Source organism: Mastomys coucha, unplaced genomic scaffold, assembly GCF_008632895.1.
Source record: "Mastomys coucha isolate ucsf_1 unplaced genomic scaffold, UCSF_Mcou_1 pScaffold15, whole genome shotgun sequence".
NCBI lineage: Eukaryota > Metazoa > Chordata > Mammalia > Rodentia > Muridae > Mastomys > Mastomys coucha.
Genome location: NW_022196897.1, coordinates 106,022,735 through 106,038,087, shown reverse-complemented (window position 1 = coordinate 106,038,087; position 15,353 = coordinate 106,022,735). Strand labels below are relative to the sequence as shown.

General features: G+C 41.2%; 1 protein-coding gene, 1 long non-coding RNA gene and 1 pseudogene across 7 annotated transcripts in view; 2 read left to right on the top strand and 1 right to left on the bottom strand.

Annotated features, from left to right (window-relative positions):
- Positions 1 to 15,353, top strand: part of Ttbk2 (tau tubulin kinase 2) — a 121,440-nt gene that overhangs the window by 12,206 nt on the left and 93,881 nt on the right. For 3 of the 6 annotated variants that reach the window (XM_031371576.1, XM_031371579.1, XM_031371580.1), the window contains exons 2-3: positions 12,241 to 12,303; positions 14,698 to 14,833. In XM_031371576.1, coding sequence (XP_031227436.1) covers positions 12,241 to 12,303; positions 14,698 to 14,833 — 199 coding nt within the window. Of the gene's footprint in view, positions 1 to 12,240; positions 12,315 to 14,697; positions 14,834 to 15,353 lie in introns of all 6 variants that reach the window. The other 3 variants (XM_031371575.1, XM_031371577.1, XM_031371578.1) reach the window with 1 other exon arrangement.
- Positions 1,725 to 3,691, top strand: LOC116090773. Its single transcript, XR_004118813.1, has 2 exons — positions 1,725 to 3,271; positions 3,450 to 3,691. It is a non-coding gene; the product is annotated as an uncharacterized LOC116090773 (long non-coding RNA).
- Positions 3,437 to 3,567, bottom strand: LOC116092748 (annotated as a pseudogene).

Genomic DNA, 15,353 nt, shown 5'->3' with positions numbered 1-15,353 from the left:
GAGGGAGGGAGGGAGGGAGGGAGAAGGGAGGAGAAGAGGGAGGAAGAGAGAGGGGGGAAAGAGGGAGAGAGAGAAGAGAGGGAAGAAGAGAGAGAGGGAGAGAGAGAAGAGAGGGAAGAAGAGAGGGAGGAAGAGAGGAGAGAGAGAGAGAGGGAGGGAGAGAGAGGAAGGGAGAGAGGAGAGAGAGAAAGAGAGAGAGAGAGAGAGAGAGAGAGAGAAAGAAAGATATACTGGTCTTATTCTGTTCTTCTGCAGGTGGTTATTCAGTTTTGCCAGCACCATTTATCAAACAAGCTTTTTTTCCAGAATTTATTTTTATAAAGGCAAAATTGGGTGTACATAGCTGTGGTAGTGTATTTCTGGGATCTCTGCTCCATTATCCTCATGTCTTTTTAGTGCTTAGTGTCTTTTTGACTATGGCTCTACAGTCTAATTTGAGGTCAAGAAGTGTATATTATTTTATTTTAGGATTGCTTAGGCTGGGATTAAGATATGAACCACCAGCCGGGAGGTGGTGGCACACACCTTTAATCCCAGCACTTGGGAGGCAGAGGCAGGTGGATTTCTGAGTTCGACGCCAGCCTGGTGTACAGAATAAGTTCCAGGACAGCCAGGGCTACACAGAGAAACCCTGTCTCAAAAAAAAAAAAAATATATATATATATATATATATATATGAACCACCATACCCAGCTGCAAAAGAAGTTTTAACAGCATTTGCAGCATCAGACATGGAACCTAGACTAGGTAAGCACTCTACCACTAGCCTACACCCCAACTTTGTTAGCCTAGTTTTACTGAATTCAGTTTAACTTTCAGGCCTGTGTATTCTTTCCTCTAATAAGAACTTTTTATTTGGCAGATGTTTTTCCCATGCACTTTTTGTTTTGTTTTTGTTTTTGTTTTTCAAGACAGGGTTTCTCCGTGTAGCCCTAACTATCCTGAAACTCACTCTGTAGACCAGGCTGGCCTCGAACTCAGAAATCTACCTGCCTCTGCCTCCCAAGTGCTGGGGTTAAAGGCGTGCGCCACCACCGCCCTGCTCCCATGCACTTTTTATGCGATGCTTGTTTGCTCTTCTGTGTATTTATTTACCTACTGTCTCAGGTGTCTGTTGCTATAGTAGAACATCAAGACCAAGAGCAACTTGGGGAGGATAGGTTTATTTGGTTTACATTTCCACATCACAGTCCATCAGTGAAGGACATCAGCACAGGAACTCTAGGCAGGAACTAAAGCAGAAGCCATGTACTGCTTACTGGCTTAGTCTCCATGACTTGCTCAACCTTCTTGCTTGCTTCCTTCCTTCCTTCCTTGCTTCCTTCTTTCCTTTCTTTTTTTTTTTTTTTTTTTTTTTTTTTTTTTTTTTTTTGTTTTTTTTTGGTTTTTTTTTTGGTTTTTTTTGTTTTTTTTTTTCGAGACAGGGTTTCTCTGTGTAGCCCTGGCTGTCCTGGAACTCACTCTGGAGACCAGGCTGGCCTCGAACTCAGAAATCCGCCTGCCTCTGCCTCCCAAGTGCTGGGATTAAAGGCGTGCACCACCACCGCCCGGCTCCTTCTTTCCTTTCTTTTTGTTGTTTGTTTTTCTTTCTTTTCTTTTTTCTCAAGACAGGGTAGCCCTGGCTGTCCTCTGTAGACTAGCCTGGCCTCCAGTTCAGAGATCTGCGTGCCTCTGCCTCCTGAATGCTGGGATTAAGGCATACACCACCACACTCGGCTGCTACATGCATTTTTTTTTCAATGTCAGCTGCTAAAATTAGGTTGACTATAAGACATGTCAATCCATCATTTAGTAGCATGGTTTTCTTTTTTAACTTTTTATTAATTCTTTGTGAGTTTCATATCATGCGCCCTAGTCCCACTCATCTTCCTGTCCCCTCATAGCTGACCTTTGCCCTTACTACCTCCCCACAAGATAAACCACACATGCACAAACAAAAGTCATCTCATGGTGGAAGCTGTAGTATGTCTCGGTGTGTATATCCCCCTGAATATTCCTCTGTCTGTACATCTTCACTTGCAGATGTTCATTGCAGTGAGTCACTGGTCTGGTTTGAGATCTCTGGCTTCTGTGATACAGTCAATATTGAATTCCTACTGGGCCTCCTCCCAGTTATCCTGTTGTCGTCCTGTGTCATGGAGATCCTGCAGCTTTGGATCAGGTGGACTGGTTCTTTCACTTGTCCCAGCTGTTTGCAGATGATATAGATTTTGAGGTAGGCCAATTCAAAGCCATGGATCTGGGCCTGGGTAGTAGCTGAGCTGGTCAGCCCACTGGCTTTCTTATCTGAGCTGCCAGGGTGAGCTCTCTAACACTGTATCATCAGTAGGAGCCAGGGTCTGCTCTCCAGCTCTCATACTCTTGGGGCCAGCTCAGCTCTACCCACACCTCCAGAGCCAGCTCACAGTCAAGGTACAGGGCTCACTCTCCGAGTGCTGCAATCTGGTAGGGCCTGGGCCAGCTCTCCCACCCCCACACCTCAGGACTGGCTTACCCATGCATTTGTCATCAGGGCCAGCTCCACTATTGTCCAGGGTAGGTCCAGGGCTAGCTTTCCCAGCTACCACTGGTGGTGAGTGGGGAGAGGGGGACATCACCCCTGTACCCAAGCCACCTTACAGCAGATAAATGGCAGGGCCAGCTTTCCTGTGTTCTTGTTCTCAGGTCTGGCTCACCTGCATGCCCTCCACCGGGACCAGGGCCAGCTCTCCCAAGGCTGCTGCTGGTGAGAGGTGGAACCAGCTCTCCAGAGTATGGCAGCCAGTGAAGGACAGGGCCAGTTCTGTCTAGCCTCTGGACATCCATCTGGTCCCTGATTGCTGTTCCTACCAGGAATGTCCCCATGTTCTCTAGTAGTAACATGAGACACTGGACACCAACCCCTGCCACTGCATAACCACAGACCTAGACATGGCCCTCAGCAGCAGTTTGGACTCGGACCTCAATCATAGCCCCAGGCAGCAGGGCTAGCCACTTACAACAGGCTACTTCTTTCCACCCTTGAGACTAGTTGCATCTACCTCTCTTCATAATGCTCAAACTGTCCACGTTTTTTTTTCTCTCCCATCTGTCTACCACATACTTGCATATTGTGGTTGCTCCTGGTGTAGGCTGGCCCTGCAGGTGTCCGGCCCCTGGGTGACATACTTTGTCTGCACTGTATGATGTGGCTGCAAATAGGTGGCTACAGCCTGCCTATGCGGTGCCTAGGAGAACAGGTCTGTGGTTGGCAGATCTCTGTCTTCCTTCTCCCAGGCTGTTCTGGGTGATGGTAAGTGAGGCTCTGTTTGTCTATGGCCCACCCTTGCTGTGGGGCGGAGGGCAGAACTGTGGCATGCCCCCTCTCTTTCCACCCCCTGGCCCCCAGTAAGTCTATGTGTGTCTTCCTCCTCCCTCACTGTACTGCCTGGATTTTATTTTATTCATTTTTATTTTTTTATGTGTCCTAGGCATAAACCATCTTTGGCCATCAAGCTAGGATGAACAAAGGACTGCCATCTGCTCTGCCTCTGACCTATATAAGAACACCACCACCACCAAGTTGTCTCTTTGCCATTGCCAGAGGGGGCTACATCCATTTTTTTTTCAATCCTAATAGCTTGGTTTTAGAGTGTCTGCATAGAGAATCATCATTAATTTTTTGTTTAGGTTTCTTTTTGTTTTTTTGTTTTGTTTTGTTTTGTTTTTGTATTCTGCATGTAAGAGCACCTTGTAAATTATAATTTAACTTTTCTTCTTAATTGTTAATGAGGGCAGTGCTTTGTATTATATTTTGTTTCACTCTGCATTCATTGCAGATTATTGAAAGAGAGTGTTGGTTGTCATAAAACTACTTAGGTTTTTTGTTTTTGTTTTCAAGACAGGGTTTCTCTGTGTAGGCTGCCTTGGAACTTGTTCTGTAGGCCAGGCTAACCTCAAACTCAGAGATCTGTTTGCTTCTTTTTCTAAAGTGCAGGGATTAAAAAAGTACGCCACTGAGCCTGGCTTGGCTAGAACTTTGTAGCTTTATTCAACTATATAGGAAGTGAAAGACATTTCACTTATAATAAAAGACATTTCACTTATAAACGTTTACTGAAAGACTGTTCTATGTTGGTATTCTCTATAATGGGAATACAAAAATGGGGGCTAGGGAAATGTAGCTCAGGAGTAGAACACATGCCTAGTATGTACAGTATTCTGTATTTGGTCCCAAAGTACCCACCCCACTAATAGTGTAGAATTCTACCAGCCCTTCAAAGAAGAGCTAATACCAACACTCCTCAAACTACTCCATACAATAGAAACAGAAAGAACACCACCTAATTCATTCTCTGAAGCCACAGTTATTCTGATACTTACACCACACAAAGACGCAACTGAGAAAAAGAACTTCAGACCAATTTTGCTTATGAATATCGATGCAAAACTGCTCAATAAAATCCTAGCAAACCAAATCCAAGAACACATCAAAATCATCATTCTCCATTATCAAGTAGGCTTCATCCCAGGGATGCAGGGACAGTTCAATATACAAAAATCTATCAACATAATCCAGTATATAAACAAACTAAAAGAAAAAAAGATTAGGGGCTGGAGAGATGGCTCAGTGGTCAAGAGCACTGACTGCTCTTCTGAAGGTCCTGAGTTCAAATTCCAGCAACCACATGGTGTCTCACAACCATCTGTAATGAGATCTGACGCCCTTTTCTGGTGTGTCTGAAGACAGCTACACTATACTTACATATAATACATAAATCTTTTAAAAAAGAAAAAAAAAGATCACATGATCATTTCATTAGAGGCTGAAAAAGTATTTGACAAAATACAATACCCTTTCATGTTAAAAGTATTAGAGAGATCAGGAATTCAAGGCCCATACCTAAACATAATAAAAGCAACATGCAGCAGACCAAAAGCCAATATCAAATTAAATGGAAAGATACTTGAAGCAATCCCACTAAAATCAGGGACAAGAAAAGGTTGCCTACTTTCTCTGTATCTATTCAATATAGTATTCGAAGTTCTAGCTAGAGCAATAAGACAACAAAAGGAGATCAAGGGAATACAAATTGGAAAAGGGGAAGTCAAGATATCATTATGTGTGGATGATATGATAGTATGCATAAGTGACCCCAAAAATTCTACCAGAGAACCTCTACCACTGATAAACAATTTCTGCAAAGTGGCTGGATATAAAACTAACTCAAATCAGTAGCCTTCCTTTATATAAATGATAAACAGGCTGAGAAAGAAAGTAGGAAAACACCACCCTTTATAGTAGGCACAGATAATATAAAATATCTTGATGTAACTCTAACCAAACAAGTGAAAGATCTATATGATAAGAACTTCAAGTCTCTCAACAAAGAAAGAAAGAAAAAAAAAAGCCAGCAGTGGTGGTGTAGGCTTTTGATCCCAGCTCTTGGGAGGCAGAGGCAGGTGGATCTCTGAGTTCGAGGCCAGCCTGGTCTACACCCTGTCTTGAAAAACAAAAAAGAAAAAAAGAATTTTTGTTTTGTTTTGTTTTGTTTTTCGAGACAGGGTTTCTCTGTGTAGCCCTGGCTGTCCTGGAACTCACTCTGTAGACCAGGCTGGTCTCGAACTCAGAGATCCACCTGCCTCTGCCTCCCAAGTGCTGGGATTAAAAGGCTGTGCCACCACTGCCTGGCATGAAAATAATTCTTAACAGTAACAGAACTCCTTGGGGAAACACCATCCCTAACCTCAAACTGTATTACAGAGTAATAGAGATTAAAAACCTCATGGTATTGGTACAGAGATAGACAGGTAAATCAGTGGAAAAGAATTGAGGACCCAGAAATAAGCCCACACACTTATGGACACTTGATCTTTGATAAAGAAGCCAGAAACATACAATGGAAAAAAGAAATCTTCAATAAATGATGCTGGTCGCCGGGCAGTAGTGGCGCACGCCTTTAATCCCAGCACTTGGGAGGCAGAGGCAGGCGGATTTCTGAGTTCAAGGCCAGCCTGGTCTACAGAGTGAGTTCCAGGACAGCCAGGGCTACACAGAGAAACCCTGTCTCAAAAAACCAAAAAAAAAAAAAAAAAAAAAAAAAAAAAAAAAAAAAAAAAAAAAAAAAAAAAAAAAAAAAAAAGGATGCTGGTCTAAGTGGAGGTCTGTATGTAGGTGAATAAAAATAGATCCATATTTATCACCTTGTACAGAGGTCAAGTCTAAGTGGATCAAGGAGGACCTCAAGATAAAACCGGATACACTGAATCGAATAGAAGAGAAAGTGGGAAGGAGCCTCGAATTCATTGTCACAGGGGGAAATTTTCTAAACAGAACTCCAATGGCTCAGGCTCTAAGATCAACAATTGAAAAATGGGACCTCATGAAACTGAAAAGCTTCTGTAAGGCAAAGGACATAGTCAGTAGGACAAATCGGCAACCTACAGATTGGGTAAAAATCTTCACTAACCCCACATTTGATAGGGGGCTAAAAAATATGTAAAGAACTCAAGAAGCAAAACTCCCAAAACCCAAGTAGCCCAATTAAAAAATGGGGTACAGAGCTAAACAGAGAATTCACAACAGAGGAATTTCAAATGACTGAGAAGCATCTAAAGAAATATTCAAAGTTCTTAGTCATCAGGGAAATGCAAATCAAAACAGCCCTGAGATCACCTTACACCAATCAGAATGACTAAGATCAAAAACTCAGCACGTGCTGGTGAGGATGTAGACAAAGAGGAACATGCCTCTATTGCTGGTGGAATTGCAAACTGGTACATCCACTCTGGAAATCAATCTGGTGGTTCCTCAGAAAATTTAATATCTACCTGAAGTCTCAGCTATACCATTCTTGGGCATATATCCAAAAGATACCCCACTATGCCACAGGGATACGTGTTCCACTGTGTTCACAGTAGCCTTATTTGTGATAGCCAGAAGAACCTAGATGTCCCTCAAACAAAGAATGGATACAGAAAATGTGGTTCATTTACACAATGGAATACTATTCAGCTATTAAGAACGAGGATATCATGAGTTTTGCAGGCAAATGGATAGAATTAGAAAATATCCTGAGTGAGTTAACTAAGACCCAAAAGGACATGCATGATATGTACTCACTAGTAAGTGGATATTAGCCAAAAACTACAGAATACCTAGGATACAATCCACAGAACTCAAGAAGGTTAACAAGCAGAAGGGCCCAAGTGAAGATGCTTCAGTCCCACGTAGCAGGGGGAAGAAAATAGTCATGAGAAGCAGAGTGAGGGAGGGACCTGGTGGGAGAAGGGGGAGAAGGGGAAAAGGGGACATGATCATGTATGGGCTGGGGAGCACAACAGGAGGGAAGCTCAGAGGGCCAGCAGAATGAATAGAAATATGCAGCCTTGGGGGTGGAAAGTAGGGGGACCCCCTAGAAAGTACCAGAGAGACTCTGAGGTGAGAGACTCTCAGGACTCAATTGGAGTAACCTTAGATGAAATGCCTAACACTGGGAAGAGGGAACTCGAAGAGTCTACCTCCAGTAGATAGACAGGGCCTCAAATGGAGGGATGGAATTATTGACCCACAGTCAAATTTCTGACCCTGAGTTGTTCTTGTTTAAAAGAACTACAGGGACAAAAAACGGAGAAAAGACTGAGGAAAAGGAGGTCCAGTAACTGGCCCAACTTGGGATCCATCACATGGGGAGGCATCAAGGCCTGACACTATTACTGCTGCTATGGTGTGCTTACAGACAGGAGCCTAGCATGGCTGCCCTTTGAGAGGCCCAACAAGCAGCTGACTGAGACCTGAAGTTGGGGACCCCTATGGTTGAATTAGGGAAACGATGGAAGAAGCTGAAGAGGAGGGCAACCCCATAGGAAGACCAGCAGAATCAACTAACCTGGACCCTTAAGGAGCTTCCAGAAACTGAGCTACCAACCAGGCAGCATCAGCGAGCTGGTCTGAAGCAGAGCTGGTTCAAGGCACCTGACATATGTAGCAGAGGACTGCTTGGTCTGGCCTCAGTGAGAGAGGATGTGCATAATCCTTGAGTGACTTGAGGCTCCAGGGACGGGGGAGGCCTGGTGGTAGTGGGAACATCATCTGGGAGACAGGGTGGAGGAGGAATGGGATGAGGACCTGTGAGAGGGAAGGTCAACGGCTGGATTGTAAATATAATAATAATAATAATAATAATAATGGTCAACGGCTGGATTGTAAATATAATAATAATAATAATAATAATAATAATAATAATAACAATAATAAACAAAACCAAAAACATATTCACATAACATAACTGAGTTTTTAAAGAAACCAAAACTTCCACTACATACTACCATACCATCTTTGAATAAAAATACCTGACTTTGTCGGGCAGTGGTGGCGCACACCTTTAATCCCAGCACTTGGGAGGCAGGGGCAGGTGGATTTCTGAGTTCGAGGCCAGCCTGGTTTACAGAGTGAGTTCCAGGACAGCCAGGGCTATACAGAGAAACCCTGTCTCCAAAAACCAAAAAAAAAACCAAAAACAAAAAAACAAAAAAACAAAAAACAAAAAACAAAAAAAAACCTGACTTTAAAAAAAAAAAATCAAACATGAATAGAACTGAATGAATTAAAAGGTTTTACCTTCAAGAAATTTAGTGTACTAGAAAGAAAATTTACTCTATTTGGAGGATGCAGCAGCGGCTCAGTAGTTAAGAACACTGGTTGCTTTCTAGAGGATCAGTGTTCAATTCCCAGTACCCACATTATAGCTCACAATCATTTATAAATCTAGTTCCAGGAGGTCTGATGTCATCTCTGGCCTCCAGAGGCACTGCACACATCTGGTATGCAGACACAATAAATGCATGCTAAATACATACACACAAAATAATGAAATAATTTTTAAAATACATAAATGACATTGTAAATTGTATCTGAGATTCTGAGACTGTCTACTCTAAACCAAGATTTCTGTCTCTATTCAACTCTCAGGTTCACTGACTTTCTGTTGCATAGTGGATGCCCTGACCCATCATTAATTTTGTTCAATTAAAATATGCTAATAAAAGGAAACACACACGCCTCAGAAAAAAACCTTTAATGCCAGGTGAATTTTTCACTTTATTTTGTGAAGGGGTAGTCAAAATGTTCTTCAGGTGATAACACACTTGAAAGTAATTTATACTTTATAGTAGTAAATGGCATTGGTTTATTTCTACCCCCTTCCCCCTTTCTTTTCTTGTTTGTTTCTTTTAGATAGGGCCTCAATCAATGTGTTATCACTGGCTGGCCTAGAACTTACAGAGATCCACCTGCCTCTGCCTCCTGAATGCTAGGATTATAGGTGTGTGCCATCATCACACCTGGCTTTATTTTCTTTTGATCAAGTAGTTTTTCTCCAAATTTTTACAGCAAAAGTATATCAATGTAAATGCTATAATTCAGGTTGTAGGCCAAGTGTAAAACAATAATTTTCTTCTAATAACATTTCATAGGAATTTGATAAATAGTAGTAATTTAATAGGTTCTATGCAAACAAAATTGGTTCTTTTGATAAGTCAATACAGAGACTGTTTTATAGATACTGTATTTGTGAACAAGACTGTAACTGTTCATGTAAGCTAAGAAATTTGCAAAGTGATATATTACATGGGACTACTATTTATTGAGCACGGCATGCCAGGTTTTGTTGGAAGTAAATACTATATACATCATTTATTAGCACTTTAAATCTATAGATACCATTGTTAGCCTATCTAAAGCAAATTTGTAGATTATTACTGTGAGGGTACAGTGATCTCAGCAGTTATTAATAGAAACAACATATTCCTGTTTTTAATAAATAAGAAAATGAGGCACAGAGAAGTAATGTCAACAATCTAAGTAGTTTGGCCTTAACCTCTCTCTGTCTTGGAACATCTCTAGAGTTAGAGGACAGTAGACTCACTGCAGTGTTATGCTGATTTCTCAAATAAAACTTTTTGTATTCGTTTATTTTCTTGTTCTGTGACTGATGATGTCTGGGTTTACTTACTGTGGTGGACTAAATAGATTTGGCTCCAAGAGACTCATATGTTTGAGTACTTGGCACAGAGAATGACACCATTAGTAGGCGTGGCCTTGTTGAAGGAAGTGTGTCACTGTTTAGAAGGGTTTTGAGGTCCTATAATCTCAGTATCTGACCAGTATGTCACAGTCTCCTTCTACTCCCTGTAGATCAAGACGTAGAACTCTCATAGACTCTAGCACCACTCCTGGACGCCTAGAGACCCTAACAAAGACACTAATTTGCTATTTTCCCCCTAGTCATTTGCTATTTAGCAAATGTTTCAAGTGATTTTTTTTGTTTTGTTTTGTTTTTTGCTTTTCAAGACAGGGTTTCTCTGTATATCCCTGGCTGTCCTGGAACTCACTCTGTAGACCAGGCTGGCCTCAAACTCAGAAATCCGCCTGCCTCTGCCTCTCAAGTGCTGGAATCAAAGGCGTGCGCCACCACCGCCCGGCAAGTGATTTTTTTTTAAACCACTTGTTCTTTCACATTTACAAGTTGATCTTCAGGCAAGTGATTTTTTTTAAACCACTTGTTCTTTCACATTTATAAGTTGATCTTCATTTAGCATGTTCTATCTATATTTGATTCTCTTTGGGTCTGTTTTGTCAACACATCCAGATTTAGTATCACTGTCAAAATTTATTACCATGAGATTTACTCCCTATTGTAGGTCATTAAGACTATTTTGGCAGAGCCAGGCAGTGGTGGCACACGCCTTTAATCCCAGCACTTGGGAGGCAGAAGCAGGTGGATTTCTGAATTTGAGGCCAGCCTGGTCTACAGAGTGAGTTTCCAGAACAGTCAGGGCTACACAAAGAGACCCTGTCTAAAAAGAAAAAAAGAAAAAAAAAAAAAAAAAAAGACTATTGCCAGAGCTGGAGGTGGTGGCACATACCTTTAATCCCAGCACTCAGGAAGCAGATGGATCTCTGTGAGTTCCAGGACAGCCAGGGCTAGAGAGGGGGGGAGAGGGAAGAGGGGAGGAGAGGGAGAGAGAGAGACTGTCTCAAAAAAATAAAACAAAAGAAAAGGATATGCCAGGAAGAAAAATATTCAATACTTCTCTTGAAGAAAATAGTATTATTGCTCTGACATTTTTATTAGTATTAATAAAAAATGAGTACAGCATAGTTATTTTAATTTAGTTGTTTTTATTGCATGTTACATAGAGTTTCAGTTATCTGTGATGTAGAATGGAAAAGGAACCTGTAATTGTGCATTTTGGGAAGCTGTTGCCTCATACACTTGAAGCTTGACAAATTGTTACCTTTTGCTGGAGATGAGTCTGATTTTGTACTCCAGGGTGCCTTCAAGATCCTCTTGTCTCTGCTTTAGTGTGTGTGTCACTGCGCTCATTTCAGGACCTGGGAATTTAAAACATTTATCTCCCAGTGTCTGTCAGCATTTTGGGTAAAGCCCTGTCGGTGGGAACTTCATCAGGGCGGGTTATAGGCGGTAGTCACGGTAGACTTCAACCATCACAAGGTAAAGCAGGGGAAGGATTTAAGTTTGCTTTGCTGGTGACTTGAGAGTTGTTAGACTCTGGGACAGTTCCTTGCTGGCTATTGATACCTGTTATTCCCGGAACTGTGCAGTATTCTAGAAGCTGCTTTTGTTTTCTGCTGGTGGTCCTTTCCATGGGGTAATGGGGTAGATGCTTCATAGTAGCAAGCAAACAGGGACAGACAGAGAGGAATTATCTTTTGCTGTTTTCTTTTAATTAGAGGCAAGAAACTAGATCCAGCTCAACATGGAGGGAGGGAAATGATCAACAGCAGGAGACTGTGGTAATTGGGAGATATTTTATAAGTGTCTTTATTGTTTAGTGGTGGTAGTGGATACCTTTGATCCCAGTATTTCAGAGGCAGCCAGATCTCTTAAGTTCAAGGCCAGTCTGCAGCCTGGTGTACAGAGTGAGTTCCAGGACAGCCAAGGCTACACAGAGAAAAGCCCTGTTTTGATAAGAAAATAATAATGTGTGTGTGTGTGTGTGTGTGTGTGTGTGTGTGTGTGTGTTGGTCTCAAACTCACTTTGTAGTTGTGGATGACCTTGACCTGATTCATTACCTCTGCCTTCCAAATAAAGGGATTAGGGGTGGTTACCACCACTTCCTACTTAAACTTTATTTTTTGTTGTAAGTAAAATATACATAATATTTGCCTTCTTAAGCATTTTGAAGAAAATGGTTCAATGCTAAATATGTTTGTTAATTAACTCTTTAACTCAAACTGGATTTTTTTTTCCCCTCAGAACTGTAAAACCAGTAAGATCAAGTGCCTGTTGAAAGAGACTAACTCTTGGCTAAGAAGAGAGGTAGGAAATAGGTTGGTATTGTTTACACTTAGGAATGAGAGGGGTTGCTAGAAACTGATGTTAAAGTTTTAAAAGTATGGGGCGGGGGCTATGTGCATCCCTGCATGTGTGTGTATTGTGTGCATGCCACTGCCCTTGTATGGAAGTCAGAGGACAAATGCAGGAGTCAGTTTTCTCTTCCCATCATGTGTGTCCCAGGTATCAAACTCAAGTCATCAGGCTTGGCTCTCATCTTGCTGGCCCAAAGGTCAAGTTGGTTTATTATCCTAGACCTGATGAATTTTGGAAAAGCTATATGATCTTCATTACCTCAAGTTCTTTTTACTTTCTTTATTTGAGGCCAAAAAAGGGAATCGGATCCCCTGGAGCTGGAATTACGATAATTATTAGCTGCCATTCACGTGCTAGAAAATGAAACATATACACACACACTCATGTAGCCTAGGCTAGCCTCGAACTTGATATGTAGCTGAGGGTGGCCTTTGTCTGGCTTAGTAGATTTAAGTAGCTATGATTAGACTATATGGGCAATGAAGGCTAAAATATCTGCTTTCTGGCCCTTTACTGAAAATTTTCCTTACTGTTATGAAGAATCATTTCATTGCCTTTTGGCTTAGCTTTCCTTTTTTTCTTCTCTCACTCTTTTAAAAGCAATTAGTGTAATTTTACACAAAGGCAGCATATCATACCTTTTTTCCATCTTGCTTTTTTTCTCTTAACAATATTTTGATTAAGAAGACAGCTCAATTGGTAAAGTATTGCCTCTCAAGCACAGGATCCTTGTTTAATATTCAAAACCTGAATAAAAATGCCAGGTATGGTGATCTTTCCTTTAACCCCACTACTGGGGAGGTAGAGTCGAGGATGTCTGGTGCCTGCTGGCCAGCCAGGCTAGCCTAATCAGTGAGCTCTAGACCACTGAGACTCTGTCTCAAAGGTGATGTTCCAGAGTGTCTAGGGTTGCTATTGCTGTGATAAAACACCATGACGAGGGAAGGGTTTCCTCAGCTTACTGTTTGCTCACCACAGTTCATCATCATAGGAAGGCAGGACAGGAACTCAAGCAGGACAGGAATTCAAGCAGGACAGGAACCTGGAGGCAGGAGCTGGTGCAGAGGACATGGAGGAATGTACTGCTTACCAGCATGCTTCCCATGGCTAGCTCAGCTAACTTTCTTATAGAACCCAGGACCATCAGCCCAGGGATGGGTCCACTCAGAATCAATAAATTGTGGTCCTCCCCAATCAATAAATTAAGAAAATCCCTAACAGGTTTGCCTACAGCTGGAGGCATTTTCTTAGTTAAGGCTCTCTCCTCTTTGATGAGTCTAAGTTTGTGTCAGGTTGACATAAAACTAGGCAGTACACCGAGGAGGACATCCAGAGTGGTTTTCTGGCTTCCACACATGCAACATGTCAAAAAGTCACTTTGATATTTTTCTCTCTTACATTACAGTTTCTATGTCTATTAGGCTGTATTTTTTGCTCTTTGTTTTCCATAGATCTACTGTTCTTTTGCTGATTTTCTTTTTAAAAAATGCTTAGTGGTTTGTCACAGTCTTTTTCTGTGTACATTAATTAATTCCTATGCGTTTGAAGTGCATTTTGTAAAATATAGATGAAATTTTTCCGAAAGTAAAGGTGCTGGCTGCCAATCCTGACAACTTGATTAGTCACTAGAACCTATATTGTAAAAGAACAGAACTGACTCTTGTAAGTTGTCCTCTGACTTCTACATTTGCATGTACCAGAAATGTACCAGTACACACATACATGCACAAGCAGATGAAAAATGAGTGAATGACTTAACAAAATATTAAATGTTATTAGTTTTAGTGATATTAAATTGTATGTTAAACCTATTAAACTATAAGCTGTTGCCGGGTCTGGTAGCAGATGATGTGATAAATACAGTTAATTTGGAGGCTGAGCAGAACCACAAATTCAAAGCCATCTTGGGTTACAGAGTGAGTTCATAGGAACCTGAACAATTTGAGCCTGTCTTAAAGAATAAGAAGGCTAAGGATATAGCTTAGAGGTAAGCCCCTGCCTAACATGCTCAGGGCCCTAAGATCAGAACTGTAGAGTTGTAAATTGGCTACCATGCCTTTTTCTCTGGTAAAGTGTGTACTCAGGAAAATGGTTCTACTGAGTCAACTGCCATTTGACCCTCATGCTTACTCTGCCATTTCAGTTATGTAAATATATGCACTGTGTCTTTGTGATGACTCGTCATCTGTACTGGAAAGACCATGTGAATTTCATGGTTTTTGGAATGTTGTTGTAGAGAGTCCCCTATCCTTCTGAGGAAGCAACTTAATAATGTATAGCTTCTTGAGGCTAGAATATTATCTGTGTTAATTACCTCTGTGGCTTCTGTTTCTTTTGTTTTAGGTTAAATGGAATCCACCCTTGGGAGCTAGATGCTTGTGTAGCTGTTTTACCTCATCAGTGTTTTGCAATGAGTGGAGGAGGGGAGCAGCCAGATATCCTCAGTGTTGGAATCTTGGTCAAAGAAAGATGGAAAGTGGTAAGTACAGAATGAAGAAAGGGAAAAGAGAGGCGGGGGGAGGGTAGAAGGTTAACAAATGTGGGGCAATAAGTTTTGGTAGTCTAATAAAAAGTAGCATTTTAAAAGAGTAATCCTATGTTGCTCATATGCCTGAAGCAGGAATTTTGACTTTTATTCCTGTGATTGTTGTGTTCATGCTCTAATTCTTAGACTTGTTTCATAAGTTCCAAATTTTTCTGACTTATTGTAGCTAGTATTAGAAATAAAAATGTATTGGAGAAAACTAGTTAAAGAGTTTGAAAGTACAGTGAACTGCCTTTTCTTTTTCTCTTCCTCAACATGTACATAATTAAACTTAGGCAGCACAGTTTCTGGTTCGGATGTTTAATCTTGTTTCTCCTCCTAGAATATTTTGAATTGTTCTTACATCGTTATGTATCTATAAAAGAAAAGGACTTTGTTTTTTAATGTAACCATCTACAGAGTTTTTTTTTTTTTTAAGATTTATTTATTTATTTCATATATGTGAGTACACTGT